The sequence below is a fragment of the Rissa tridactyla genome, chromosome 12 (assembly GCF_028500815.1).
Source record: "Rissa tridactyla isolate bRisTri1 chromosome 12, bRisTri1.patW.cur.20221130, whole genome shotgun sequence".
Classification (NCBI taxonomy): domain Eukaryota; kingdom Metazoa; phylum Chordata; class Aves; order Charadriiformes; family Laridae; genus Rissa; species Rissa tridactyla.
The window spans coordinates 5,771,971-5,799,969 of NC_071477.1; the positions used below are offsets into that span (position 1 = coordinate 5,771,971).

The following is a 27,999-nucleotide window of genomic DNA, read 5'->3' on the forward strand; positions in this document are numbered from 1 at the left end:
CTATTCAACGACACCCTCTTTATTCAAAAATAGATATCTATGAGACATTTCAGAATATACTGCTGTCACAAATGGCAGCCTATATGTCTAAATTAATTCCTAAATCAATTCATATACAGATTTGACCTTTTGTTAAAAAAAAAAAAAAAGACACACCTGGGGGAAAACCTGTTTAACCTCGAAAGAATGTCACCCAGTTCACCAGACGCCCTTTGCCCAAAAAGTAAAACAAATAAAATTAAAAACCACAAGACTTCATTTAAATTAAGCAAAATAAAACACACACATATATTTGGAAAAAAAAAAATCAAAACATTTCAATTAAAAAAAAAAAAGAGACATACAACTCTCTCACAGAAGTTCTGCCCAAAGCAACAGCGTGAGATGTCAACACATTTGTCTACATAATTCTTTTTTTTGACAGCTTTTTTGTTCCATAATGGATACACATTCAATCAATGGTCGAAATAATTATTGGTTAAAACAGCCTCAGGGTAACTCCATGAGCTGAGACAGGATAGAAATGAGTCTTGGTTCAGGTTTTCAGGGTTTGGTGGGTTTTTTTTTGTTTGTTTGTTTTTCATTTTTTGGCAAAAGCAGAGAGAACGTACAGTGTTTTATCTAAATAATGTTTGGACCGTAAAAGGCTGTACAAGCAAACCAATTCGTGGAAAGAATAGTTCTGCCACTGGAAGATTTCCTGTAAACTAAAAGCACATTTCTTGGCTGGGCAGTAAGGGTGCAAGGAGGTTTTTTTTTAAAAAAAGAACAAAATGAAGTGTCAGTAAGAAAAGGCTATGAGTTTTTTTAACAACTTAATGACCAAAAAAACGCTGTATTATTTGTTTTAACTGAATGCTGAATAGGCTACTGAATACCCTGTAAAATAAATTAATGAGGACGCAGAACAAGCTTTGCATTTCTGTAGGTTTCCTCTCATGTCTTTGACAACAGCAGCTTAAGACTATAGTGAGGCACAAACACAGCACATCACTTCAACTAATTTCAGCCTCTGTGTTACAAAACCTGTATTATCAGATCAAGTGTTTCCAGAAACTTCAAAATGTTTTATAGCGAGAGGTGCTAAATTTAAACAGAATTGTTATCCAAATTGGAATGGTTCTCAGTGATCAGAGTCCAGCTTGTTAGACCTAACACACAAACCGAAATGTAACTACATCCATGGCAGCTAAAACATTAGCTAGCAACATAATGGAATTAAGAGTATTTTAAATTTGCCTTTTTTTTTTTTCCTCCTCCTTCTTTTTTTTTTTCTTTTAAACTCTTCCCGATTATAAAAATCAACTCACAATAATCTGTGACACAAAATTAAGTACATCCTTCTAATATCTACATGCATGGACATGGTACAGGTGCATACAGGATATGTGCATATATATGGGTCTATTTTCTATATATATAAATAAATATTTATACCACATTTAACTTCTGTTCATCAAATAACTTCACGAAAGCTGTGGAGAGAATTTATGCAATAGTATTTCCAACGTAACCATCCTCAGAGTAGATCAGACAGTGCCTGTCACTAGGACATCGCCAGTTGCAATACACCATTCCAACCTCTCAGTTCGTTAAACCAAAGCTTCTGTGACGATCTAATTTTGTATAATGAAGAGGAAAAATGTGGTATAAATCTAAAGGTAGCTAGAACAAAATTTACTTCCACTGTCATTTAGGTAATACCCAGTTCTGCAATGCTCAGCAGAGTGTAAATTATGAAGCTATCTCTAATTCACAAAGAAAAGCTGCTTATTTTTATTGCCTGTGGTGAGTTTCAATTTATGTACATGCCAAATAGGAACTATCTTCACGTCAGTCCCACAACAGTATGAGGAACTGTAGATTTAAGAACAATATTTCTCTGTACCATTGCTCCGTAGATGCCGCCTTCTTACGCTGCCGTGGTACAGCACCTGCATACACACACACACATCCCTGTGAAGCCCACGAGCCACTCTACTGCTCTCAGAGATGAGGTTCAGAAACCCAACTAAGACAGACAAGACTTATTCAGAAAAAATATGATGCTTTTACAGAGAAAAACGTTATATGGTCAACCTTTCTTTGAAAACTTTCCAGGTATGTATGTACATGATTCTCATGACTTTTGTGGGGATAACAAGTGCTAAAAGTAAACAGCAACTAAAGAGTATGGAAAAATATGAGAAAAGTTTGGCTATATGGACTATCCCCACTCCCTTTAGAGCTCACAAAAACTCGCCCTTTTTCCTCCCCTCAACGTGAGCCAGTGTAGACAGAGAGAGGGTGAGCACGAGCAGCCAAGAGGCTGAAAGCAGGGTCTGCAAGTTCCTTCCTACTGTTGATCTTGGAAGACTGGATTTCCAGTCAACACCAGAGTCGTCTTCTGCTGGTAATAATGGAAACTGGGGACACCGTTTGTTCTAGTCTGTTGAAAACAGGTCACCAGCAGACGGCAGAGGTGCCAGACCTCCTGTGACATTGGGCAGCAGTGACAGATCTGGAAGGCTCTGGATGTGGGATTTCAGCTCCTTGCGGACCTGGGTTACCCGGGCAAGCTTCTGTTTATATTCCTGAGGAAGAGAGACAAGAGAACGAAGATTAAGCACAGGTTAATTGACGGTGCTTTTAGTTAAGCCAGGAGTATTTTCCAGGTGAGGATTCTGGGAGAAGGTGGCAACATACTCGTTCTCTGGGCAACTGCTGACATGACTACAGACCCTGTCATCTGCACCCAAATTCAGCATCTGTCCACAAGCTTTGGCATCCCAAACCCACTAATTCTGCCCCGCGTTACTTTAACAGAAGCTATGTAAAATGCCCCAAACCTGCACCCACTGGGGCTTGGTACAGTACTTGAGGGAAGTGTGGTTACACAGCTGCTCTGTTCTTGTATTCTTCCCCAGGCTACTGCCTTCCACCCCCCGCCAGGGAAGGGCCACTGCCAGAGCACTCCTCAGACTCACCTCTGCTGACAACGGCAGCAGGCTGAGGGACTCCAGAGGTATTAGCATTACTGTGCTGCTGAAACGCTCAGCTTTTTCAAGCTTGATCAATTTTGAATATTCAGATAATCCGATTTTCACTTTCAAATCATTAAATCAAAACCAAGTGTTGGTCGTGAAAAAGGGTTTCCTCTATGAGTTGTTAGACAACTCGTGATAGCAACCACAGAAGCTGTACCATGAGCCCGGCATGTTACCAAACAACACAAACGTGTATGATCCCTAAATGTAAACTAGAGAAAGACACATCCACACTGGATTGAAACCAAGCGAAATATAAACACGAAAATTTTCAGAATTTTATTACAAAGGGAGAAAAGCAGTAAGTTAAAAATCCCTGAAGAGGAAACTTGCAAGTACTTTTGCCACAAATTCCACAATGCCCTGGATTGGGCATTGAAACTCCAGTAAGAAATATCTACCCATCTTCAGAAATCTCCCCAGTCTAAGAGGCACCAGATAACAGTGACTAGTATTTCATAATGGTAAGACAGAGGAAGAGTCTGGACCCTGAAAATGAAAGAAAGAACTGTACCGTGTTAAATTATGTTTAGAGGCCATTTAAGAGCAGACCAACACATATCCAAATTATCTAATACAGAAGCTCAATTAAAGATTGATGCTTATGTAATTTTAAAGTTGTGTGATTCTAAACATTTATGCAACAGTCACAGAAGACAGCTATTTCAGTAATAAAAAAAAACAAACCAGTATGACATCATTTCACTTGGAATGTACCAGTCTTTACCCAACTACGTACGGCATATTTTTCATGGCATCTCCAGAACGCAGGAAACAATGAGCTTCAAAAAAATTGTAACACAGAATAGGCTTCCATACAGCCAGTTGTAACATTAACTTACTTTTCACTTCTTAATCACTTGGCAAAGAGAAGAGTTTACCAGCGAACAGAAGTTTATCTTTGAAGATCAAATAAAACTAGGCACACATTTAATCAAAGCATCTTTCTAAAGAGTTTACAACTTTAATCCAGTCTTTCTAACCTTCTCAATGATGGAAATTCTCTTCACCTTCTCCAAATATCAAAGCAGAGCAGTTCCTGCGGGGTTACAAGCAATGAGTTTACACTCTCTGTGTTTCATTACTTTGAATTAAAATAGTGAGAGCAGCAGCAGTCAATTGCAACAACTCTGAATACCCCTACGCCCAGAATGGCTATGTAAATATATTCCATAAATTTCCTGCCAGCACCAAATAAGAATGTACTTTAACAGCCTATTTCAAACTTAAATCCTTTTATGAGGCTCAGTGAGTTAACATAATGTCATAAGCAAACGCTTCTGTTAATGTACACGGGATATATAAGGAAATAATCAAGTTCAAACAAAGCTCTACCAGCTTCATAAACTGAAGTGTTCTGTTCACAAGCCTAGAGGAGAACAACAACAAAAAAACAACTCAGGAAAAGGTGCACCCGTTAATTTAGGATTGCAAGGATTTGTTTTGTTTTAATGGAAGGCAAAGAATCAGAGTCAGAACGCACCCCACATCCCCAGTCATACCATTTTGGGAAATACTTACATAGGAAAACGAGTCAAGAAGGTCACGTTATGAAGACAGAGAACAAAACCAGATCAAAAATATAGAAGAAAAGCAAATAAAGAGGAAAGCTATGGAAGTACTGCTGCATCTCGACACTTAGCATGCTTCTCCAAGAGAACATGGAAGCCAACAGCGGAGAAAGAGAGACAGTAAACGGAGTGCTCTGCTCAAGGCTGGCGGGTCACGATTAATGTGAGGCAGGGAGACAGCAGAATCCCAGCTCCTGCACACATGGGATATAGACAGCAAAAATAGTTATTGTATTATTGTATTCCAAATGCTTACAGATAGAAGGTGGAAGAGGCTGAATTCAGAAACTGCCTTTTTTTTTTTTCTCCCCCACAGCAGACTGCCTTGAAAGAAAAAAAACAAACCAAAAAAAAAAAACCAAACAAGAAAAAAGGTCATAATTCAGGACATTGTCAGGGAGTGATGGATATCAAGCCAGGCAAGAAAGGGCACCGCATTCTCAAGAATGCCAAACTCTGTCGAGAGTGAGTATCAGCAGATTTTTTTTTGCTGTAGTAATTCTTACTAAAGATAGGAAAGAAATCAAGAAGGGCAAGGCAGCTGGCAAGTCCTCCAAGTCTGATACATGGGCTAGAAGCTGAAAATTCCAAGCATCAGCCAAGAAAATACCTCAAATGCTGCTTCAATTGACAAGATCCATGCACGAGAATTTTGTAAAAACTGGTACAACACAATGTCTACCTCCATAGGAAGAACAATGTCCTGCCACTTTCAGGGCAAAACTGAGAGGAGGACCAGGATATGCTACTTCTAGAGGACAATTAGGACTTGGACACTACAGATTTTTAGCTGATGAGGATTTGTGTGACTATTACAATTGTATTAGATCCAAACTATATTTCTTTTCCGATAGAACTATTTAGGGGAGTGAGACTTTTTGCAATGCCTTGCTCTGAGAAAACACACTGACAAACGAAGAACCACCAAGCTGCACGCAAACCATACTTCTGTTCTGGTTTTTATGCTCTGGCAAACACACAGACTTAGGAGCAATTCCTCTACACATTGACAGCAGCAACCCAGACTGACAACTTACAGCTTAAAATGTTTATGAAAATATTGCTCTTAACATATCCCCATTTTTAGGGATACTCTACATTGAGAGCTACCTGCAGTACTGAGCTATCAGAAATACCTTCTTAATTTGAACATAGACATTTGTACAAAGAAAAAAACCAACCACGTCCCCTTTGAGAAGCATATCTGTTCAATTCTAAATAGTTCTACCTTACCAGTAGGTTAATACAGGTATTAACTAGTCCACACAAAAGTTTTTATTAAAGCTGCGAGGCCCAAATCCTACCTGTTAAAAAAAATAATTTAAAAAATTAAAAAAAAAGAGAGAAAGAAAGAAAGAAAGAAAGAGGCAGCAACAGCCCCCAAACCATTAAAAACTCAGAAAAACGTCACTAAATTCAGGAATGGAAACAACGTTCTAAGGGAGTAATCCAGGAACCAAGATTTCCTAGAAGAGATAAATACTTGCGTGACAGATTTGATACACAACACAGACTATCCATCTCCTGCAGCTTAACACCTTCCATCTGCTCTGGTACCGAGAGGTTGTGCCAATTCGTGGCAGAGCAGTAAAGGACTGGAGAGACTGGACGCCAGAGCTGGGTCAGGGAGTGCTGACTGCGCCGAAGCACCTGGCAGGCATATCGCATCGCAACACACCGCACCGAGAACAAGGCAACGATCTAAAGGCCGGGTATCAAAGGCACAGCCTGGAGGCAGACAGTCCCTTCTGGGCGGCTGCTCCTGGAAGCGGAGAATTCTGAAGTCTCTCCGCAACATCAAAGAAACACCTACCAGGGAGACATATGCTGGATTTTGTTACCTTCTTACGAGGTGTAAGGCACGTTTATTTGGATTTGCCATTTGTACTATTCAGGAACACACCTCAGCTCCACTCAGGACAACGCAGAGACACATAACCCCCTTCCAGGCTCAGGGACTTTTCTTTTTCCACAAACCCAGTTGTGGCCCCATTCTGCAACGTGCAGGTTTTACGGAAAACCGTGTTTTCCATTTAACCCCTTTACATGACACGCTTTGAAACTGCATCTTGCAGATTTTTTGCATAAGGTCCCTCCATTCTATAAAACTGAAAAAATATGAAGTGCACTTAAAAGAAACCGCCGCTTTCTGAGGACTTAGTTTGTACTCCATGTGTCTAGCTAATTGCCTCACCGCATAGTAAGCTTTCATTAAGATTAATAGTATTTGGATGCTATTTGCTTTTCTAGACAAAATAATGAGATCTTTCCTGTAAGCAGGAGTTTCAGGATGATACAGAAAGAACTGGCGCTGTGCCACACAAATGCTTTTGCTAATCAACATTCCCTTTCAGTATGCAGGATTCTGCATCCACAGCAGCCAAGTGAATTAGATACTTAGTCCTTGAAACAAACGCAAAAACCAGAATTAAACACCACTGAACGAATTCAACAGAAGTGTTTCGTTCAAAAGAAGCCTTGCTTGAACATTATAAAACTGACTGTAATCGACATGACAGGGAATTCATTCTGAGGACTGCTGCACCACTTGGTTCACCTTGTCGAGTTACACAGCACGGATTTCATTTTATTTTAGCTTAGAATTTGCCCTGGACACTTCCATTCCTGTTCTGGGTCTGTGATGCTGAAAGTCATCACAGCAATTGCATCTACTGAAAAACACCTAGTTAAGCATTAATGAGACCTTAGAAAGTGATCAGGAAGAGCAGCCAGTCTCAGTTTCGATATGCCGTCGCTTGAGCCAGATGTATGAAAGCGAAAGACCACAGAAGTCAGAAAAAAAAAAAAAATGCACCAGAGGCTCGACAGAAATTTGAGAAGAGTACGTAGTAAATTGAGAGGTTTGACAGTAATATATTTATATGGCCTTGTAAAATCTCTATTTAAAACACTAAATATACAACACTAATATAGCAGGTTGTTAGGTATTCCTTAGCTTTTGCTGCTTGCCACTTAACCTATGTAGCATGCTTTTAAAACATACTCATTAAAACATATTAGAATAATAATGTCCCAATGACAGAATGTTTGTAAGAAATGACCAATATGAAGGGTGTTGGGAGAAAGTTATAAAAATGAAAGGCTTTCTAAAGCAAAGACAGTCAAGCTCCTGCTCAGTGAGTATGTGAACGGAACATGTAAGCCCTCATCTTACATCCTGACAGAATATTCAGACACAGCACATCACAATTAGAACAGTAAGGGGGTGTTTTGTTTGTTGTTTTTGGCCCTCCACCAAAGGTTTTCTTTATTGTCTAAGAAAGCAAAGATTATTAGTCAGTATTTCCAGTATATATACATGTAGAGGACAACCCAACTTCTTTTTTTAGCATAGATAATGTTAGATAGCTTTTAAAAAAGCCTACCATTTGATTTTAATTCTGTGCTCCAGAACAACTCCATACAGAAGATCCCCAGTTTACACGCTACGTAAGCATTCGCTCCACCCCTGACAGGCTATTCCTTCTGGCCTTTTCAAAAGCAGTTCAAAATTCCCCTTCTCCAAGGAAAAGTGTTTCAAGTGCATCAGCACTTTTCTCCTGCCTTCAAACCCACCTCCTTCCACATTCTTTCAAGCGTCAGGTTTGAATAAGCCCAGTTTTAAAACTGTATTCTGTCCTGTATTTCATACTGTATAAGCTTAAATCAATCTTCCCCACATGGTGGTGGAGGGCACTGGTCAGCACACCACGCAGGATTACTAATAGTTCAACTGGGGGGGAGGGGGCGGTGGGGAAGAACAGCTTTCTCCGTATCAGTTATAACCACCCAAACCCCACAGAAAGCAAATTTTAAGGAGTGTATCTGCAAAACAGACATGAATTTGCCTTAAAGAAACCCTACAGTCCTAGAAATAAAAGTAGTCTTGGTCAAAAGAAGGCAGCTGAGAAATCTTCACACAAAAATCAAGGGAGAAAAGAACTGGAAACAAAACATGAATTATCCATAAACTTGCATATTGCCATGCAAATTCAACCCAACGCAAGTGAGAGATTACAGACATTTAAGGCCTGATTCAGAGCCAAAAGTCCTCTGAAATAGTTTGCCTGGACACTTGCTGGACTAGGACACACGTGCCACCCTGAAAAAGACCTGTGTCTGCTCTGGTGCAGCCAGGCAGCTGCAGGAGCCTGGCAGCACAGCGGCCCTCCCCTCCATGGCAGGGCTACCCAGTGCAAGCCCAGCACCGGGCTGAAAGAGCCTCTTGGCAAAGCAGCCACAAACCTGCAGAGAAGAGTGCAGAAATGCCTACAGCTGCACAGCACATCGTCTGTGTCCTGAGCTCCCGACTGCAGGAGCGTGTGTTTTAGAGCCAAGCGGACAGCACGTTCTCTGGTACCTGGCAGGACTCAAGAGCAGAGCTGCAGTCAGCATGGCAAACGCCTTGAGGGGTTCTTAATAGCCACACAGTCAATTTGCCCCTGCAAGAAGTCAGATAACAGAGAGGGAAATGGCTTTCCTTTCACAAGTTCAGTGCAGCAGAACCCACCTCAAAAGCAAACTGAAAACAAGCGGTGAAGCCAGCCAGTCTTATTTTGCAGCAGCACTAAACCAACCGTCCTGAGTTTTTTATACAACACATCTGAATGATGCAGTCCAGGAATCAGAGCTTGAATGATATATTTCCTTACAAAGCCTCAGTTCATTTTCATACCCTAAATTTGTTCACAGTCTTGCTCTTTTAAATTTGACAAGGCTTCTTTCTTTTGTGGTATTATTCATCACACTTCACCAGAGATGGTATTTCTGCTCTTGGCACAATTTCATGCTCTGAAACCATAACTTGTCTCCTCGCTCTCCTCTTTACTGAGGACAACTTGAAGTTGTCCAGTAGAAGAATCAGCAACAGAGGTCTCCGCAGAACATTTCTGCAGCTGCTGGAGATGCCTCCTCCTCATCTACTGCTTTTGCAATGTTTAAAAGCTCTCTCAGAACTGGCCCAGGCTGCCACTGTACGATGGGAATGAAACCTGGCTTCATTTGCAACATATTCTTCCCACAATAAACTTTGCGGGGGTGCAAATGATGTTCACAACAAAAATTAACATTTAGGGTGCAAGCAAACAGCTGTGTAGTCACCTCTCTTCAAGCACTTTAATGCTTTTGATCGCTACGCAAAAGAGTAGTTACAGACTGGTTCACTTCAGTAAAATGCATAAAAACATTAATATATTAGTATTGGATGATTTTTATTTGCTTTTACTTTTTAGTATGCTTTCATTTGCAGTACTACTATAATTATGAATGCCTACAAGCACCTACAAAGTGAAGAAATTACACCTTTGCGTTGTGCAAAGAAACACAGCTGTGCCACGAGCCAGAACCAGATTCACCGCAATGTTAGTTTATAGTATCACTATGAAGCAGCCTTCCTTCTTGTCCCACACCCAAAGGCACGTCTGGCTCACAGCTGGAAATACTGATGTACAGTTAGTCACTTTTTGCCGTGTTAATCAGCAGTTCAGTTTTATGGACCTGAGCGTGACACACTTTGCCTGGATACTTCTGTTCCGGATCTTCTTGCCCCGCCCAGGGTGTAGAGCAGGAGACCTCCCTCGCTGCCTAGTTTCCATCGCTATCTCCTGCTACTCGCATGCATGTGAAGTACTGACATTTTTGTTTCCTGGCAGAAGAACTAAAACTTCCTGTCTTGCTCCCTGCCTAAACCACTGAAATGAATATACCACAACCCAAAAATTCTTGTCTACGAGGAAAGCAGCAGCCGACAGTGACACGCAACAAAAACCTAAGCAGTGGAAGCAACACAGCAATAAATTGCATATTAACCCGCTGAACTAAATCATATTTCAAGAAAGCGTGTAGTGCCGCGCAGTCCGGAAAACCTCAAGTAAGATTGTACTTCATCCTTCAGAGATGCATTATCAAAGAGGGTTTGCAAATTCACATGGGCACAGCTTTAACACCTTATTAAAGGTGCCTTGAAGCCATGACTATTAAACCACCAACATCTAAAAACCCCCACAGCTCTCAGCAGGATTCAAAGTCACAATTTTTCAGGTGCAGTCAACAATCAGAAAAATTCCCCTAAACTGTATCTTAAATATAGTATGTTCTTTATATTCATACATATATGCACACGTACAAATGCACAGATATATTCGCATGTATACACACATACCCCCGCAAACACACTGTACTACATATACATACTGTATATACTACAGTATGTTCATTATGTCACCTTTTATAAACACGGGTACGGAGGCTATTTGGAGGGTGTGGGGAAGAACTCAGCATCACTGACTGCAAATCAAAATAAAATTGTGAATGCACATTCTCCTCTATTTTCTTCCCATTACATTAAAATACCCCCCCCACACACTTACTCCAAATTTTCTATTGTCAGTAGTTATTTTAGTTACCCATAAAGCTTCCACACAATTTGCTTTTTTCAAGCTCTACTTGCACTTGGTTCTTCTAGTCCCGTCTATTTAGTTGACTTCATTTCATAGCCACCTGGTACACCGACATGGAAATGTTCTCCCAGATATCTCCCCCTTACATTTCAGTTTTACACAAATTGATTCCCTGGACTTTTTTCTACTTGCCTGCCAGGTATTCACAAAGAGTACACCGACTTCAAAAGACAATCCGTCCCCTTGAAGTTCTGCAGACTCAGGTGCTAAAGGACAAAAAACCTCCCCAGCTGATTGTACTCTGTAATTGTAACAGAGACAGCAATGACCAAAAATAACACAAATCAGAGAACTTTCATTGGGAGTACCCATGCGAGACATGAAGATACCTTATCTCATTCTTATAGAAACACCAGTTCTTGTTTCTATGCCTGTCTGAAAATGTATTTTATTTCCTGACACCTATTCTGAAAGGTGAGGCTGATTCTGATCCAGTCCAGGCCATGGAAGATGATACAGCAGCTGCAGTATCAAGCCCACAACTTCTGACTGAGATGAAACACCTTTTAAAAAGAAATTCTGTGTTCAGATGTTGAACAACAGACTTCAACCACACCTTTCAGTAAGTTAACCTAAGGAATATTTACCATTAAAAATATATGCTGCCTTATAGGCTGTTTAGCATCAGCTTTGGTTCAGCTAATTTTGCTCTGCAGCTGATTGCCAGAATGAAATGAATTCTACCTTTTCATTCTAAGCACTTTTAGTCTACAATCAAATTATCACCATTCCACCACCACCACCCCGGTAAAGTAATCCTAATTATTACACTTTCAATTTTTTCAATTGCTACCCTAAAAAGCAGAGTTTGTCCATATGTTATGATCTTCAGGCTCTGTGCCAGCTTTCTCCCTTCAAACTACCAGTGCTTCTTAGCACTACGTTGTTTCAATCCCTACTCGCGCCGCTCTTTATCAAGGCTGAAGTGTAATTCATTGTCCAAGACCACCTTTCTCAGCATATCGTCCCTTAATTAAACAGCTTTTCTGCAAATGATGACAAGAGCTCTGTTGTTGCAGGGTTTTGACATTGCAAAGTATTTTGAGCATTAGCCCACTAGACATAAATACACTGGAGTTTATGTATATGTTTTAAGAATTTCCTGTGTTTCAATGAGGGATAGTATTAATAGGATTAGTAAACAACTGTAGCGCTTTAGACCGCAAAAGCTGCTTTTCAAAAGATGTAGATTAGCTACTTTCATTATTATTATAGTGAAAGCCTTTGCTTTGAGAGTAAATAAAACACAAGAAATATCCAGACTGATTTCCAAGTCAGACATTTCCATATCTTAAAATAAAGCCCTAAGTCATATTACTACCAGAAACCCCTTTCCCCAGCTAAGAGCCTTGGCTAGATTAGAACAGTGAAGTAAACAATCCAGCTTGTATCTAAAAATGCCATCTCATCTGAGAGTCAGGAAAGTTACTTCACAAGAGAAAAAACTTACAGTCAATAGTACCAAAGACATCTTGAGAGAGCAAAGCATACCACGAGAAGATATGTAAAATTAGATTGCTTAAAGTTATTTTCTTATTTCAGTCTTTGCTTGAGTAAATGTTTTGGGTTTTAATACATTCTTAATTGCTACAAGAATTTCCCATCCTTCTATTAAAATACTTATTAGCACTACAAAGAAAAATCCAGGCTTATCAATAACGCTACTGTGAGAACATCAAAGACTCTAACAAAACTGATGAGCAGATATGGTCTGCCATATCCATAACCAACATCTTCCACTATTTATTAACCCTCTACAACTCAAGAACAATGGGATGCTTTAATCAGGCAACATCCCTCAGCTAAGATTTGAGATTTGACACGAGTATGAATTGTGCCTTCACGTTAAGTATTAAAGAGTGGCATTTCCTGTGCTAAGTGCTAAGGCCATCTTGTTTTGGCAGAATGACAAAGATGCTAACCTAATCAGAGATTTAGAAAGATTATTCTTTAGTTTCCAACATATTAAAGAATGTGTTTACTCTTAACAGCGGGCAAGCAACCTGTCCTGTTGCCATAACCAGGATTATTCCTATTAACAAAGTAGCTCAGTCAGTGAACCGCTTAATTTTCAGGATTACATTCCTGCCTCTGCCAGAGTTACAATTTTTTTTCAAGTAACATTCTTTACCAAAAGGATATTTTCCATAACAAAAAGACAACACAATTGTCACAACATTTCAGCTAGCGCATTAGAAATCTTAATTTAAAGTTGTCATTGTGAATTTCTTAATTTCACAGTCTCAAACTGACTCAAATTTATGGATTGTTCTGGGCTTTTTAAAACATTGCTGTGCAGCATTTTGCTACCTATTTCTTGCCCTTTTTTAAAAAGTAAAGAGCAATATGTCTATCATTTATGGTTTTGTGTATATACACACATACATATGTTTTTACTAGACAGGTGTCCTCCTTTCAGCAAGGAAACCAGAACTGACCCAAGACTTCCACTAGTATTCAGCAAAAAAATCCGCTACCAAACAGGATTTGTTTTTATGGTATCTTTCATATCTAAATCTGAAAGTGCCTTTTAATGACCCAGTCATAAGACAGACGCTATGCTTGAAGAAATTCAAGCTAAACAAGCTAACAGAATTATTAACTATGCACTCTAATTCTGAATGCAGCATCAGCACTCGTTCGGCTCATTTGGAAAAAAACCTTGCTCTGGAAAAGCAACATGTTCACAGTCACAAGACATTGAGAAACTCCAGTATAAACACACATGACAAAGCAAACATTCAAAATGAAATTTACCTCAGAACAAAGCTGCCTAGCTGTCAGAGGATTAGGTTTGTCATGACAGTAAACACAGCCTGCAATTGCTATAGCACAGTCTCCTTCCAGAAGATTTTTGTCCTCTACAGCAACTCGTGTCCCACCCAGCAACAGCTGTTCATAATAACCAGCAGCCGACAGTGTAGAGGAAGCCCTTAATGTGCCGCCAAGGGGCAGTTTAACAGATGGCAAAGTGACATACAACCACAATCATTAATTAAAACTTCCACACTAGTCCCAAGGTGCAGTGCCGAGAGAACTTCCTCCGAGAAAGAACATTTTGGATAAATGGTTGGCTGCCGCAGCCCCTGCACTCGCTCTAGGACATGCAGCTGGCGCTCGGGTCCAGTTAGCGTAGTCACATTTGAGAGTCCTGCCCTCCTCATCCAGTGGAACTATGGCAGGAAACGCAAGTCATCATCTTTCGGTATCAGCCCAATTTATGCTCCACCACAGAAGCTGTAGGTAGGAGTGTCTGTTAAAGGATGGATACCAGAAGATCTTGTTTAAACTGCATCCCCTTATCAAGTAGGGGCTGGGAAGACAGATGAGAGGCACCCAACCATAAGAAAAAAGAATAACAAAATCTCAACCAAGTATAAAAAAACCCCAACAAGCTAATTAAGGCGAAGGGAAGTTGATTTTTTGGAAACGGGGATTCCATAAAAAATAGTGCAAGTCTGAAGAAATTTTGTTAGGTGAGCCGATTTGTCTTTAACTATGGAGTTATGGGCCTTCCGTGAACCAAGTGTACCAGAACACACTAGACTGAACATCGGAACAGATGTGCCTTCTCCAGACTTTTTACACCACTTTCTTACCCCTGTTTCACTCCAAATGTAAAGAGAACACCTAGAATCATCCCCCTTGAGAGAACTACATAGATTAGGAGGCAAGTGGGAGCATTTGGTGAGACAATCGGCTTGCTGGTGTAATCAGTACTCACTTCTAGCTTCTTCTCTTTCTCTGTCAAGACATCCTTCTGATTCTGGGTGTACTCGATCAGCATGCGCGCCAGCTGGCGCCGGTCCTCCAGCTCTGCTGCCAGCCGGCCATTGTACTCTGCTAGTAACAGGCACGCTTCGTCCACAGTCTTCGAAAGACGTTCAGCTGCCTCTTTATCTACATGTAAAAGCGTCAGGTAGTTTAGAGGACAAAGTTTAAAACTTTCATCTTTGACAGAAGGGCTACAACTCACCAGCCACGTGCACAGTAATATCACCTTCATAAATACACCTCTGGCTTGACAGGAAAATAAGAGTTCTTATCACAGAGGATATAAAGGAAATAGGCAGGACTAACAACCCAAGAACAGTGGTCTTTTATACTACATTTTGTCCTTGCAGAGATGGGATGTGTGCAGGGATAAATGTATGAAGTTAGCCTCTATAAACAGGTTAATTAAACTAAAAATTTAGGCTGTCAATTCAGAATTCAGTTAAACAAATTGGGTCGTTTTCATACTTAAGCATGGTGTACACTTTTTAATTCTTTTCTCTGAATAACTCCTAACGTACCAATACAAGTAAACACATGAATTGCACACTAGTCTTCACAGTTGGACACTGTAAGAGTATATTATAATGGACTGAATAAGTGACAGTTCACAATGAATTCTAAATTAGAACTACTTCCAGGAACAAGAGTCTAATGAGTTCAACCTTTAAATGCTTCTATTAAGATTACTTTTTAAACACAATGGCAAAAGTCCATTTAAACAAAGACTAACGGGCTAATGGGAGTAGTGAGTTTCCTTTTCCACCGCAACCAAGGAGAATAGGTGCATACACAGCACAGTCTGATAAAACTCAAAAACATCTAACACTCACGGTGTTCAAAATCAAACACATCCATTTCAGAACTCTGGCCCTATTTCCTTTAAATTCTTGCAAAATGCTGTTGATGCTCTCCAAGCACAAAAGCCCTGGTCCAAGCCAAAAAAAATGGAAAAAGCTATTAAGTTTCACCTTCAATTTTACTCCATAGAATTGATATCTATTAATTACCCAAGAGCTACAAAACAAAGACAAAAAAGCAGGCATTTGCTCCACTGTACCTTGTGATTATTTAAATAAAAAAACTTTGATTTCTAAGTTATTCTCTGGACCCATGTTCATTCACCTTCCAGTTTCATACCTGTAATTTTCTCCAGTAATGAAACATCTTGAACTTCCTGAGGCAGGGAGGCAATTTTTTGCCGCACTGTTGCATCTCCTGATGCTGCATTTTCCAGGTCTTGTAGGGCTTTGATCAAATCCTCGGTCTACAAGACAAGTTAGCTAACATCAAAACCAGATAACTTTTATGCCGTTTCCTGTGGTGCAGCCACTGCCTCTGAGGTCATCTACCTTTGAAAGCAACCATTTTTTGGCATATTTTCTTCAAGTAATTTTTAAACTGTTGCTTCCTAACACAGGGAGCATTCACTAAGTTTACAATAAATTAAATGTTTAGGAACTTAATGCTAAATTACAGTAGGATCATCTTTTTCAAGACTTTACAGTGGAAAACTACTCACTCCAATTAAGAGAAGTGATCACTTAAGACAAAGCTGAAAAGTAAATGACCACATCAGTTTGAAAAACAGGATCAGCCCTTTGTGTTGCATCAAACTGGGACTGTTATCTTTTAGCTGAGCATCCCTGACACTTTCTCTTAGACTAGCAGGAGTTACATGCACCTTCTGTTCTATTCCAAAGGTGCATTCTGACAAAGAAAAATAAAACAAACCCAAAATAAAACCAAACTTGTATCAGTCCAAACAAAACCGTGTCAGATTTCCATCGTTATAAGATTTCAAATTTTGTGACTGGCTACCTACCATAAGCTTTAATGACAACGAAAGCTATCCCTGTTAAAGCAAACTTCACGTTGTCCCAGTTTTGCAAAGCCATTGCTATCCTCACTTAGGTCAGCTGGATCTTTGGAAGCACACTGCAATCTGCAATTAAACTGGACTCCATTGTATCCCCTCAACTTCATCTCTGGTTGAAGTGCACTGAGCTTAGTTTAAATGAATATACGCAAAACGTATCCTAGCTTAAAAAGGATGTGGATGAGGACAGCCTTAAGAGAACCTCCCCTCAACACACTGTATTTCCTCCCTGCTCAAAAAAAATTAAAAAAAGGAAAAAGACAGACTCCCTGACCAGGAAGAAAAAAGTGTCGCTTCTTTGCTTTAAAAAAAATACTGAAGTTTTAATGGGAGGTTTTTGAAACTGGAACACTAGCCCTGTAAACAACACCAATGATGTTTAAACTACATTACAATTGATTTAAAACTAAAAAAACACTGAAAATTTTTAAATAAATATTTTTAAATTTGAAAAATAAAGAAGTCCATTACCTAATATTTACTACTTCTTTGCAAACAGCTAATGATTTCCAACAGTAACAAACACAATGCTTATCATCAAAAGAAACCCTAAGTTGCAAGGCATCTGGAGGTAAAAACAACAAAAAGTTTCACTTATTTCCTTGACAACTGTTATTTATTTTTGTTTTTCAATGTTTACACTCTACCAGATGGATGGTGTATTTTTTTATCCTTTTCAAATAGACAATGGTTTAACATACGTTCATTTTGTAGCCTTAAATGGTCAGAATGATCCCATTTCATTCCTACTATTTCCACAGCACTAATGTGTCAGCCTCAAAATAAAGTCTTCAGAACTGGTTTTCCTAATCAGCTCCATACGATTCTATAAAAGGTTGAGCTTTTTAATATGCACACGGAGAAAGATGTCCTACAAAGAATTAATTAAGTTTTAACTACGTTACAGCTTTGGGTTTGAGAGATTACACACGGAACTTAGAAAGAATTTAAAATATGGTCTGTTCTTCTAGCAGTCTTTTGAGATTCTTTACTGGTAGTACTTCTCAGACCTTGGTTTAGACTACCTGAAACCACTCAGAAATAGCACAATGTTTCAATATGAATAAAGAATCTGTTCCATTTCACATGGACTTCTCAACCCCCAACTGAATTTCTCCATTAAAAGCATTTCACTTGTTGGCAGCTCCACCTTGTGGCTGTACCACACAGGAGGTGGCTTTCAGAACAACTCCCACCATCAACCCGTCCCACATACCAGCAGCGGCCCAGCACTGGGGTCTTGGGGTGAGTAGCTCCCGGGGTAATCATCATCTTCCTCCTCTTGTATTTGCTGAAAAGTTCGCTTTAAAGACTTCTTCTCCTCTGTAACTGAAGACACATATAAGCAATTCATTTGGATGCCAGATCTGCCCACCTTAACTATCTCTACTTCAAAAAAACTGTACCAGATGCTCTGATGACTAAGGTCTCTAAAGAGAAGGATGATGCCAACATTGGAGTCCAACTACGGTCATTTTCCAAACGCTCAAATGCAAAACAGCAATAAAAGGTTGATTTTGCCCACACATGGATCTCTACATGCCAAGTACAAGGATACAGTCTTCGTATCAGCAGTGTGCTCTGTATATTCATGCCTCCTACACTGAAAGTAGGAAAGGCAAGTAAACATCCTATTTCTCAATAAATGGCAGCTCTTCAACTCTGCTCAGATTCTCTGGTTAATACCACATATGCAGGTAAGGATTTCCACCCACAGAAGGGAAGTATTGATGCTAGGATACATGTGGACAGAAGAATTTCAAGTCATCTTTTTGCACGAAGCATATGCTCACTGTGGTCCCACAAACAACTAAAAAACTGCTGATTATTCAACCTTCCACTCTTCCATCAAAATAAAGACTTCAGGACAGCTCTGTGAAACTAAAACTCCAAGATGTGACAGCAACGACAGCAATGGGCACAGCATGAACCGATCTCCGAGCAGATAACCTATAACACTTCAGAAATAAGGATTTTATACAGCAAGACAGTGTTGGTTAAATGAACCTCAGCGTAGCATATCTTAGCTTGAAAGGGAAGAGACAGTTTATTTAATGAGTCAGAAGTCTTAATGCAGCCTTTGATCCAGTTACAGAGCCCTCAGAAGAGAGATCATTCTTCGTCTTGCCACCAAAATTAATTAGAGCCAGGGTAATTTGAAAGAACGTTCTGGACAGAGTCTTGAGACCATCTCTTCAATGGAATCAAGTCTTGCCAAGATAATCATGGAGTTCAAGGGAAAGCGTGTGTATATACTTTCATTCACAGGAAAATACAAGATCACTTGATTTAAAACAAAATCAGTCTGCACAACTCTAATGAGGAAGTGAACAGAAAGGTCTGTCCTTAAATGCAGAATTTCACCTGCCTTGTCAGGTGGGGCATATGGCTGAAAAAAACTTTATTTTAATGGAGAGAGAGTCAGAGATGCTGTACATCCTGCTTATGTGAGGAAAAGCTGAACAACCTTCATGTGGTAGATACAAATGCATCTCTGATAGAGAACAGATTTACTCAATGGGAGGCAAAGAAGCACAGAAAACAGTTAACCTAAACAAAATGATTTTTGATGTATGTTACAGCAAAGCTATCTAGGCTAGAAAAAAGGTACAGTCCAAGTTTCATATGTATACAAGTGACATATAGAGATGTATAGAGGGTTATAATCTGACTCCAAGCAAGATAGATACCAGATCAACAGGAAAAACAGCTGCTGTCCACTGAGGTCTGCAAAAGACCAAAGTTGAGTTGAACAGGGGATGTGCAGATGACAAAATGGCTAAAGAGAGCATTTACAGTCACATAGCCCAATACAACGTGCCATCAATATTTATCACTTGTGTGTACTTATCATAAAGTGATTAACCAACAAAGGTTAAACACAAGATAATCAATAAAAGAATGCAAGACCACAGCGTGCGCAGAAGTGAAAACAAAAATGAGAATTTAGATTCTAATTGCTGAAGAGCTATTCCTGCTGTGTTGCCAACTGCTCTACCACAAGACACAGTAGTATGCTTGTTTACTACTCTAACACAGAGGATTCAGAATTGAATTTTCTGTCTGAACAAAACCAAGTGAGTTTGATTGGAAACAGTCTGAAGAAGGTAGGTGCATGAACATCTGCAGTCCTAAGCACCAGTCGCTAGCTGGTGTACCTGTAGACAGGCCACTCCCTGAGCATATGAACTGTAGCTGATAGGACAAAGTGGCCCATAGACAAAGAAGTACAGACAAAACAGTCAGCTTTAAAGTAGCATTTTGGGCATGAGTAGCATAACATAAATGTGGATCGTTGCACTTTTTTCCTTGGCATAAAGAGGGGCAGCAGATGACCTCACTGAAGAATCCCAGAAACACCACCTCCCTTTCAGCAAAGTAGAAAAAAAACCCCCACACTTAATTTTCAAACTCAAGAGCATATGGTGGAAAAGGACCCCCGAAAGAGAACAGGAAACCAGGCATAAAGTACAACACACCCTGCCTCGCTAGCTTTCCAAATCTGCTAGCCCGAAATAATTTAATTATTGCAGTCTACACTTCTGAAAAAGCCTGTCAGATCCAACAAGAGAAGAGGAAAGCAGGCATTAAGAGCACCTAAAATTGATCAGAATTCAACCATGGTACGTAACACACAACTTCAGAAACAATCAACGTATCCTTGTAGAACATGTACAGCTTCTTCCAGGAAAAGCAAGAGCCCATTCTTAACACAGACATAAAGAAGAGAAACCACTACTAGAGATGAAGTCAGCTTTCCTGCTTCACTGGGATCTTCTTCGCAGCTCAGAAATTGAACTACCCCTAAAGTCTTTGAAGAGTAACGCACTTCACTTCTCCAAAATGACAGACAGTCGCTGTCGTAACAGCTATGCAGTGAAACTCCAGCTTGTTGTTATCTTGCCGTTGCAGTGTCCAGAGAGGCTTCTAAAGGTATTTCTCCACCAACTTTTCAGTCTTCAAACCGTCTCCAGTGGCTTGAGGAAGCTTATAGTGTCAGAGACCCCAGTGACAAAGTATGAGTTTTTCCTGTAAGCTGGCCAACACGGGAGACCTTCCCACCTAGGGTGTTCACCTTTTTGTTCTCATCTCTTGACTGGTTTTACAGGTAAATGGGCTTCTTTGATTTGACTCCAGGCTCACACGTACAGTAAAGAGAAACCAACTGTGTAATCTGTATACTCACATTCAAAAGGATAACTAGGAGTTTAAAACTTTCCTATTAATAACAGTGGTTTTATGTGTTGGGGTTTTTTTTAATCTCAAGGCAATATAAAATTATTATCTTCTCTCATGAGGACTTGGTTATGTTCATCTCCTCATTCAAGAGGCAGCCACACTAAATGGTAAGGAATTCCCCATGCAGATAATGCATTTCACTGGAGGGAACTACACAAAGGGTTCATATTTTTTAAAAAACAAATAGTCCTTAATTCACATGAGGGTTTATCAGTCTCAGCACAGCTACATCATGTGCCTTTTCCGTGAGTTAAGCATACAGTTATATGACACGTTGCATGAGCAGAAACTTCTGTCTACAGGGAAACATGCAAGGAAACAAAAACTAGACAGCTTTCTTAAAGAAAACAGAAGACGGTCACAGAACAAAATAAGAGAAACCAAGTGGTCCAGTCTGCCTTCCAACTGTTCTAAACCTTAGTTTCTTTGGGGGCTGATTACTCATGATTGTTTAAGTTCTCATTACAACACACATTTGTTGGTACCCTCTCCTAGGTCAAGCATAACTGGAGCTGATCTGCTCCAAAATTATACCTAGTCCTATCTCCAGGTGCCTTTATTTCAATTATTCTTGGAAGCACCCCTGCCTGCCCTTCTCTCCTCTCTGTTTTTCTCCATATTTTAATACGGGTCTGACTTTCTGTGCCAGAATTTGCAATATGAAGACAACCAGAGCAGATGAGGAGCTGTTCAGTTCTGTGTTACAGTGTGATACTCCTACATCAGAGCACGTTCAAGGACTTCCTTCAACTGCTTATTACAAAGACAATGAAAACATGTCATCTATATAGGTTATAATACCTAAAGGATTTTACATCAAACCTCTACAGACCTAGTTTTCCTAGGCTTTAAGATAAATAGGTGGTTCTTCTCTTTCCTGCTGCTTGTAAAAAGATACATTCTAATAAAAGTGAGATTAATGAGAAAGCAAATGCAATATTGATAATATCTTTCTTATATTGTTTTAAACTCTAAATTAACATTTAGAGTTAAAACAATATAAGAAAGATATCAATATTCAACAGTTCATTTCCATGTATATGCACATTGCCTTACGGAATCTGAAAGACTAAAACACGGTAGTAAGCTGCACCACTGAGGAAGTCAAAACCAGGGAATATAATGCTTAGAAAGGTCTGGTACTTTTTCCCCCTCCACCTCTCTGAAGGGAAAGCTTCATTATTTGCGCAATCAATTCTGTTCCATGGCAGGAACTTAGCAGGTGCCACCAACTGAACTGCTACACCTCTACCCAAGGCCTTTTTACTAATGAAAGCAAAAATAAGCTGCACCATTGAAACACGCACCAACGAGCTTTAAAGATGTCTTTTCTCACTGATGCAGGACTCTGCTTTATTTCGGCAAGTTTCACAACTCTAAGGGTAAGTGGTGCTCTGCAACCTAAGCAGAGCCATCCTGTTCAGAAAACAGAACCTATCATCCCAGTAATTTAAGACACTGCAATACGAAAAAGCTGTAGAGAACTACCTGCATAGACTTGTTGCCACACCTTGGGCTGAAGAAAAGAATACTCATTATCACAGCACCAAATACCCTTAAGAAGCTCCAAAATTTTGTTTTAACAGCCCAAACTCATACCAATCTAAAGATACTAACACTGCTACTTCTCAGCTGTGTCTACGAACAAAACCAGGAAGTCAGAATGGTTTTGAACGAGCAGTGTACTATGGTTTTCCACTTTTATGATCAATGTTCTATCTGTAAAACACGATACATTATTGTCCATTTTGCTTAGGTTCACCTGTTTGAAAACGGAATAGAGTAACTACAACAAAGCCTTCTCCAATAGTCGCCTACCACAAACTGGACCAACACCAATTTATCTTAGAAATTCATAGAAATCCCATGTGAAACAAGGTCTTACCACGAAGAAGGAAATTTGAAAACATGCCAGTCAAAACAAGGAGAAAAACTTAGGAGAACACTGCTGAGTTCTTCAAATTATTTTCTTCTTAATTTAAAAATCTTGATTTCTTTTTTATAATGAATTGACAAGAAGGCAGCAATATTCACACTCATGAAAAGGCCTGAACTGTTCTCTCAAACAAAAGATGCTACCTTAGTATCTCCAATTACCCAGACAAAAGCTGAGTTTCTTGCCAAGTGAAGATGCGCACACAGCAGTTCTTAAAATGTTTGTATTTCTTCATTCTGTTTCCTACAGACAAAGGTCTGTTACACTTAGGAAGGGTTTGATTTTGTGTAAACATTTTGAAGTTGAGAAGGTAACAGTAGCAGGACTGACTGATAGAACCAGCCAAAGGGAGGATGACACTGAGCAACAGTTGCCAACCCACCAGCAAATCACAGCTGTGTTTCTTGGACACACGGTATCACTTTGTTTAGATTAAACACTAAACACTTGTGAAACACTTACCCAGGTATCTTAAATTAAGAGTTTCAAACTCTCAGTTAATCAGTTCAACAGGAATTCAGGTGTGTAAATCTGTCCTTTCTTATGCATTGCATAAGAATGTGTCTTATGCATTGCATCCAGACAATAAAAACCACCCCAATGTGAGCTATTTCATGTAGAGACTGTACACCTTCCACCCTTCCCCTCTCCCACCGTTCGGAACAGAGACTCCCTCTGTCCCGATACTGAAGAGACAACCCCTTCAGTCAGGTCAATTGGCCTCCCAGCGTTTGGGGAAAAAATGGCAATACCTTCAGAATGTCATACTTAAATTACAATAAATTGGAAGACCTCTGTTGTAAGCTGCTAAAGCACCCATCCAGTAATTTCACCTGAAGCAGCATGTTAAAGCACACAAAACTACATCCATAAGTGTATGTCTTCATATTAATTCTGTATTAACTGCCAACTCCAGTAGACGTATCTTGCTTGTTTTCACCACCCAAGAATGGCATACGAGCACTTTACTAATGACTAAGGCAACTCTCTCATGAAGTATCACACCTCTGTGGGGAACAGAGTAAAATTCAGTCAAAGCAGCAATGTGATTTTAGCTAATTTGAAGACACTGACACTTCCTTTAGCTGCAAAGTGGACAAATATTCCCCTGACGGCAACACTCTGGATTTTTAATGACCTCCACCTTCCATAGATTAGGCATCCTACTGCTCCTCTCTTTTCCTTACAGTACTACCAGTTAAATATTTTCAGATGCTACAGAAGAAGAGGCAGTATCTGCCAAAGCAGTATAAAAGCACAGTAAATGCAAGAAGCTTATACTCAGTTTCTCACACCCATCTCATGTAGTAATGTTACAACCATGATGTTCTAACGATATTAAATGACACAAAGTTATCCTTTTCCCCAAATTACATCAGCTGGTAATAAGAAAAAAAGAGACCAGACAAGCTTCTGGGTATATATTCCAGCCTTCAGTTATTAGAAATCATAACAAAAATATAGTAACTACACAAAATAACAAAATTAAAATGAGAATGACAGCACTAACAACATTGAATAAACCATTATAGTGATCCAAATGACCACTCTCAGAGATGTAGAGTGAGACAATTTTTACTCTCAAGGTGGACACAACAGTTCCCTGCACCCTACTTACTTGTCTTCACATCAAAAGGCAGCGCTGGAATATTCTGCCTGCGTGAGCAGAAGCAGAAATTACCTTAAGCCAGACACAAATCACAAGGCTACATACACACTTTCAAACTGGAACTGCAAGTTTAATGAAAATCAGACTTCTCTCACGTCAATTCAAAAGAGTCTCCACGAACAGCTCTGGCAACAACTCAACTACAGGAGCTCAGAGCTCAACTCCTCACAGTCCTTTCAGTGAAACATGTACCAATCTAAAAAACCAAAGTAAAACACACAACAAAAGCAATATGCATTTACCTTTAGTTTGGGGGCTATTGGAGTCTTCCATAGAAAGCTTCAGTTGCTGTATGAACTCACTGCCATACACACTCCTTTCTTGCCAAATGTTAAGCAATCGTTCCAAGGGCTTTTTGCAGCCCTCATCTGCTTCTCTGTTCAAAGATTAGAAAATAATTACAGTTCAGCTGAAAAATATTCCTTATGTTTTAAGAGAGCACCTTCCAAACTATAGCAGCTGCATCCATTAATATTAGCACATTTGGAGAGACTCTTTTTCACATTGTCTGAGACAAACCGTGCAAAACACATTTGTAGCCAATTTTCCCCTTTTATTGGGGCCAAAGATTGCCTGAGAGTGCCCCACATTCCCGGCAGGAAAAGTTTTGAAGGAAGAATCTTGCTATCATTCAGAATTTGCAAGAAGAGTTATAAAATACCCCCAACTTGACATGTTTACAATTCAGGGTATTAACATTAAACAGTTGTTTCAGACAATATCATCCCAATTAAAAAGCAGGTTGCTTGGATCATTAGGCACTTAAACGTACTCATATAGCGCACTGAAAGTTAGACAGCCATCCAGAACAGCATACCACTAAACACACAGAACATTAAAGTTGTTTAGTTGAGGTAATAGGAATTATTGTGCTATTTAGAGAAAATCTTAAATAAATTATAGTCCATTTTTGATAGGATAGTAGCTGCACCATTTATTCCCTTTTACGTATGAAATCCTTCCTCTAGCAAGCAGACTAATGATCAGATAACCGTTAACAAGCAATGCAAAAAGAAACGGTGCTCAAAACAGAAGACTGATGAGAATCCAGTGATGTAAAATATCATCTCTTTTAAAGTCTTCTGACAATGGGGAAGAGCCATCCATTACGTGGCTTTAATAAACACATGCAACTATTTGATTTCACTACCCATGAACAGATACACAAGACCTTTTGGTAACAATTAAAGTATGTAGCATGCAGAGGACAAATGTGTAAAGCTGTGAGGGGCTGATTCACACACAAACAAGTTTCCCCAAAAAGAAATATTAACAATAAACAGTTCCTAGCCTCAAAGTAGTCAGAATCCAATCTCTACTAGACAGAGGATACCAGCATCCCCGAAACTTAAAAAAACCAACCCCAACAACAAAACCCAACAAAATACAATTGAATTCAACTTTGTATAACAAGAACGCAAATCTCTAGAGAGAAAAGTGGAAGAAACACGTGACATAGCAACATACCTGGCAACATGAGAAAAAGCATCCACAAGAACAGATTCAAATTCCCTAGTAAATTCAGGTCCTTTCCTCTTACTGTTCTGGATGACATCATTTGCTAAATATAGGAAAGTAAGTTTCCTACTCGATTTTGCTGGGAAAGGGGGAAAAAAAGAGAAGACGGGGGAAAAAAAAAAAAGAGAGAGAGTTTGCATTTATTTCTCACTTCTTTCACCTGAAGTCATTACCATGGTTTTCAAAGTTGATTATAGCTTTTTAGCCTAGAAACAAAGTTCAAAATATTTCCATGTTACCAAGGCAAATCAGAGGCCTTCAAGTCAAGTAGTCCTTGGACTCCTTACTGCTGCTTTTTTTTTTTTTCTAATTAATTTATAAAACAAACATGAGCTTAATACTTTTTGCGCACAGTGACGCATCAGCTCTGAGGAAAGCTGTGTAAGAAATAAACTTTAAACACATGATTAAAATGAGCTGTTCTAACATACCAGCAAATTAATGTAACAGCAAGTTTATTTTTCATTAACTTCTAGAAAAAAACTTTGTATAGAACTGCTTAATTCAGAACAGAATGACATGGCAGGAGAAAGCTATTGTGCAGACTCAAATATTTTTCCAGACAATGCAGTGTCAAAGCAACATTAAATTTCTTCCATATATTCTAACTTTTCCCATCTTGACACCATCGGTTTCTACTTAACTACAGCCAGAGTGGGTGGGAGACACTGTCTCCCCGGTGCCATGGCCACAAATACACACACACGAGACAGAAAACAAAAGCACTTATTCCCACAGCAGGCCGAACTCAGATCTTTCAAAAATTCATATTTCATATACTCTAGCCATCACACAAAAGATACTCCAGCTAGGGCTTCATCGGCATCATCCGCTCCAAGGGGCTAAACTGCTGGCTGCCCAGGATGAGAAATGTGACACTGGCTGGTTTCACTGCTGCCCTGGGGACAGGGCATCAACACTGACAGCCTCCCTGCCTTCATTAGGAAGCAATTTGGGAAGTTACCAGCATTTAGGAAGGCAAACTTAAGTTAATCTGCAAGGAAAAAAAGCACAAAATATTTCTGGATGATACCACCGAACCGTTTTTATAGATCTCTACAACCAGCTTTACTTTGTTTATCTCCTAATCCCTTAGTGTAATTCTATAATGGATAAGTAGCACGAGTCCAAACCCAAAATTTTAAAAAAGCAAGATCTCAAAGCTAAACAGGCAGCAAAGCGCTTCACAGCGAACTCGTGCACACCGAAGGGAAAGTGCTCAGTGTATCTTTGTTTTACAACCAAGCTGCCCGGCCCAGCAAAGCAGCGGGGCCTCTCCCCTCTCAAGTAATACTTCGCTGCTTTAACCAGCGCTTCTACCCTCTGTCTTCCCAAATACCACCTCGAACGGAACACACACACACCCCCAGTACTCGTGCGCGATATTGCGCAGGAAATCTAACAAATGCTCACACCGGGAGGAGAGCAGCGCCCAGGCTGCCGTTAAGCGGTACCTTCCCGCCCCTCAGGCCTGACAGGGCCTCCCCCGGCCCGGCCCCAATTACTGAGGCTCCGCCGTGAGGCACAACCGGCCGCTCGTACCTTTGCGGAGCTCCCGGTGCCAGACGGAGACGATGGGCCCTGCGTGCTTGCGGTGGTGGATGAGCCACAGCGAGAGGGTCTGGACGCTCTGCTGGGAGTTGCTCAGCTCCGACAGCTTCTTCTCCAGCGCCGACTCCGAGAAGGAGGACATGGCGGCGGGCCGGCCCGCGCCGGGCCTGCTCCGCCCGCGGGGGGGAGGGCGCGACGCCGCCTCACCGACAACAAGCCACCACCGCCACAAGATGGCCGCCTGACCTCTCACCCCGCCGCGGCGGGTCAAAGGGCAGCATCGTACGGATCGCCGGAGGGAGAAGGGCAGAAACGCTACGCCCGCCACGGACCGCGCACGCCAGTCGGGCGGCGGGGGGGGAGGGCGGGATGCACGGC

At 40.2% G+C, this 27,999-nt stretch overlaps 1 protein-coding gene across 5 annotated transcripts; it reads right to left on the reverse strand.

Annotated features, from left to right (window-relative positions):
- Positions 1-3: 3 nt before the first annotated feature.
- RPRD1B (regulation of nuclear pre-mRNA domain containing 1B) lies at positions 4-27,998 on the reverse strand. 5 transcript variants are annotated; one of them, XM_054218019.1, is made up of 8 exons: positions 27,613-27,998; positions 26,020-26,149; positions 24,795-24,928; positions 17,925-18,037; positions 15,970-16,096; positions 14,780-14,955; positions 4,010-4,065; positions 2,442-2,573 (listed from the first exon to the last, which is right to left on the reverse strand). In XM_054218019.1, exons 1-7 carry the CDS (start codon positions 27,761-27,763, stop codon positions 4,033-4,035), a joined length of 864 nt encoding a protein of 287 aa, XP_054073994.1. In that variant the 5' UTR covers positions 27,764-27,998; the 3' UTR covers positions 2,442-2,573; positions 4,010-4,032. The 5 variants fall into 5 exon arrangements, with proteins under 5 accessions (XP_054073991.1, XP_054073994.1, XP_054073995.1 ...); XM_054218020.1 differs by lacking the exon at positions 2,442-2,573 and adding an exon at positions 3,283-3,515; XM_054218016.1 differs by lacking the exon at positions 4,010-4,065 and having other exon boundaries at positions 4-2,573.
- Position 27,999: the final 1 nt, after the last annotated feature.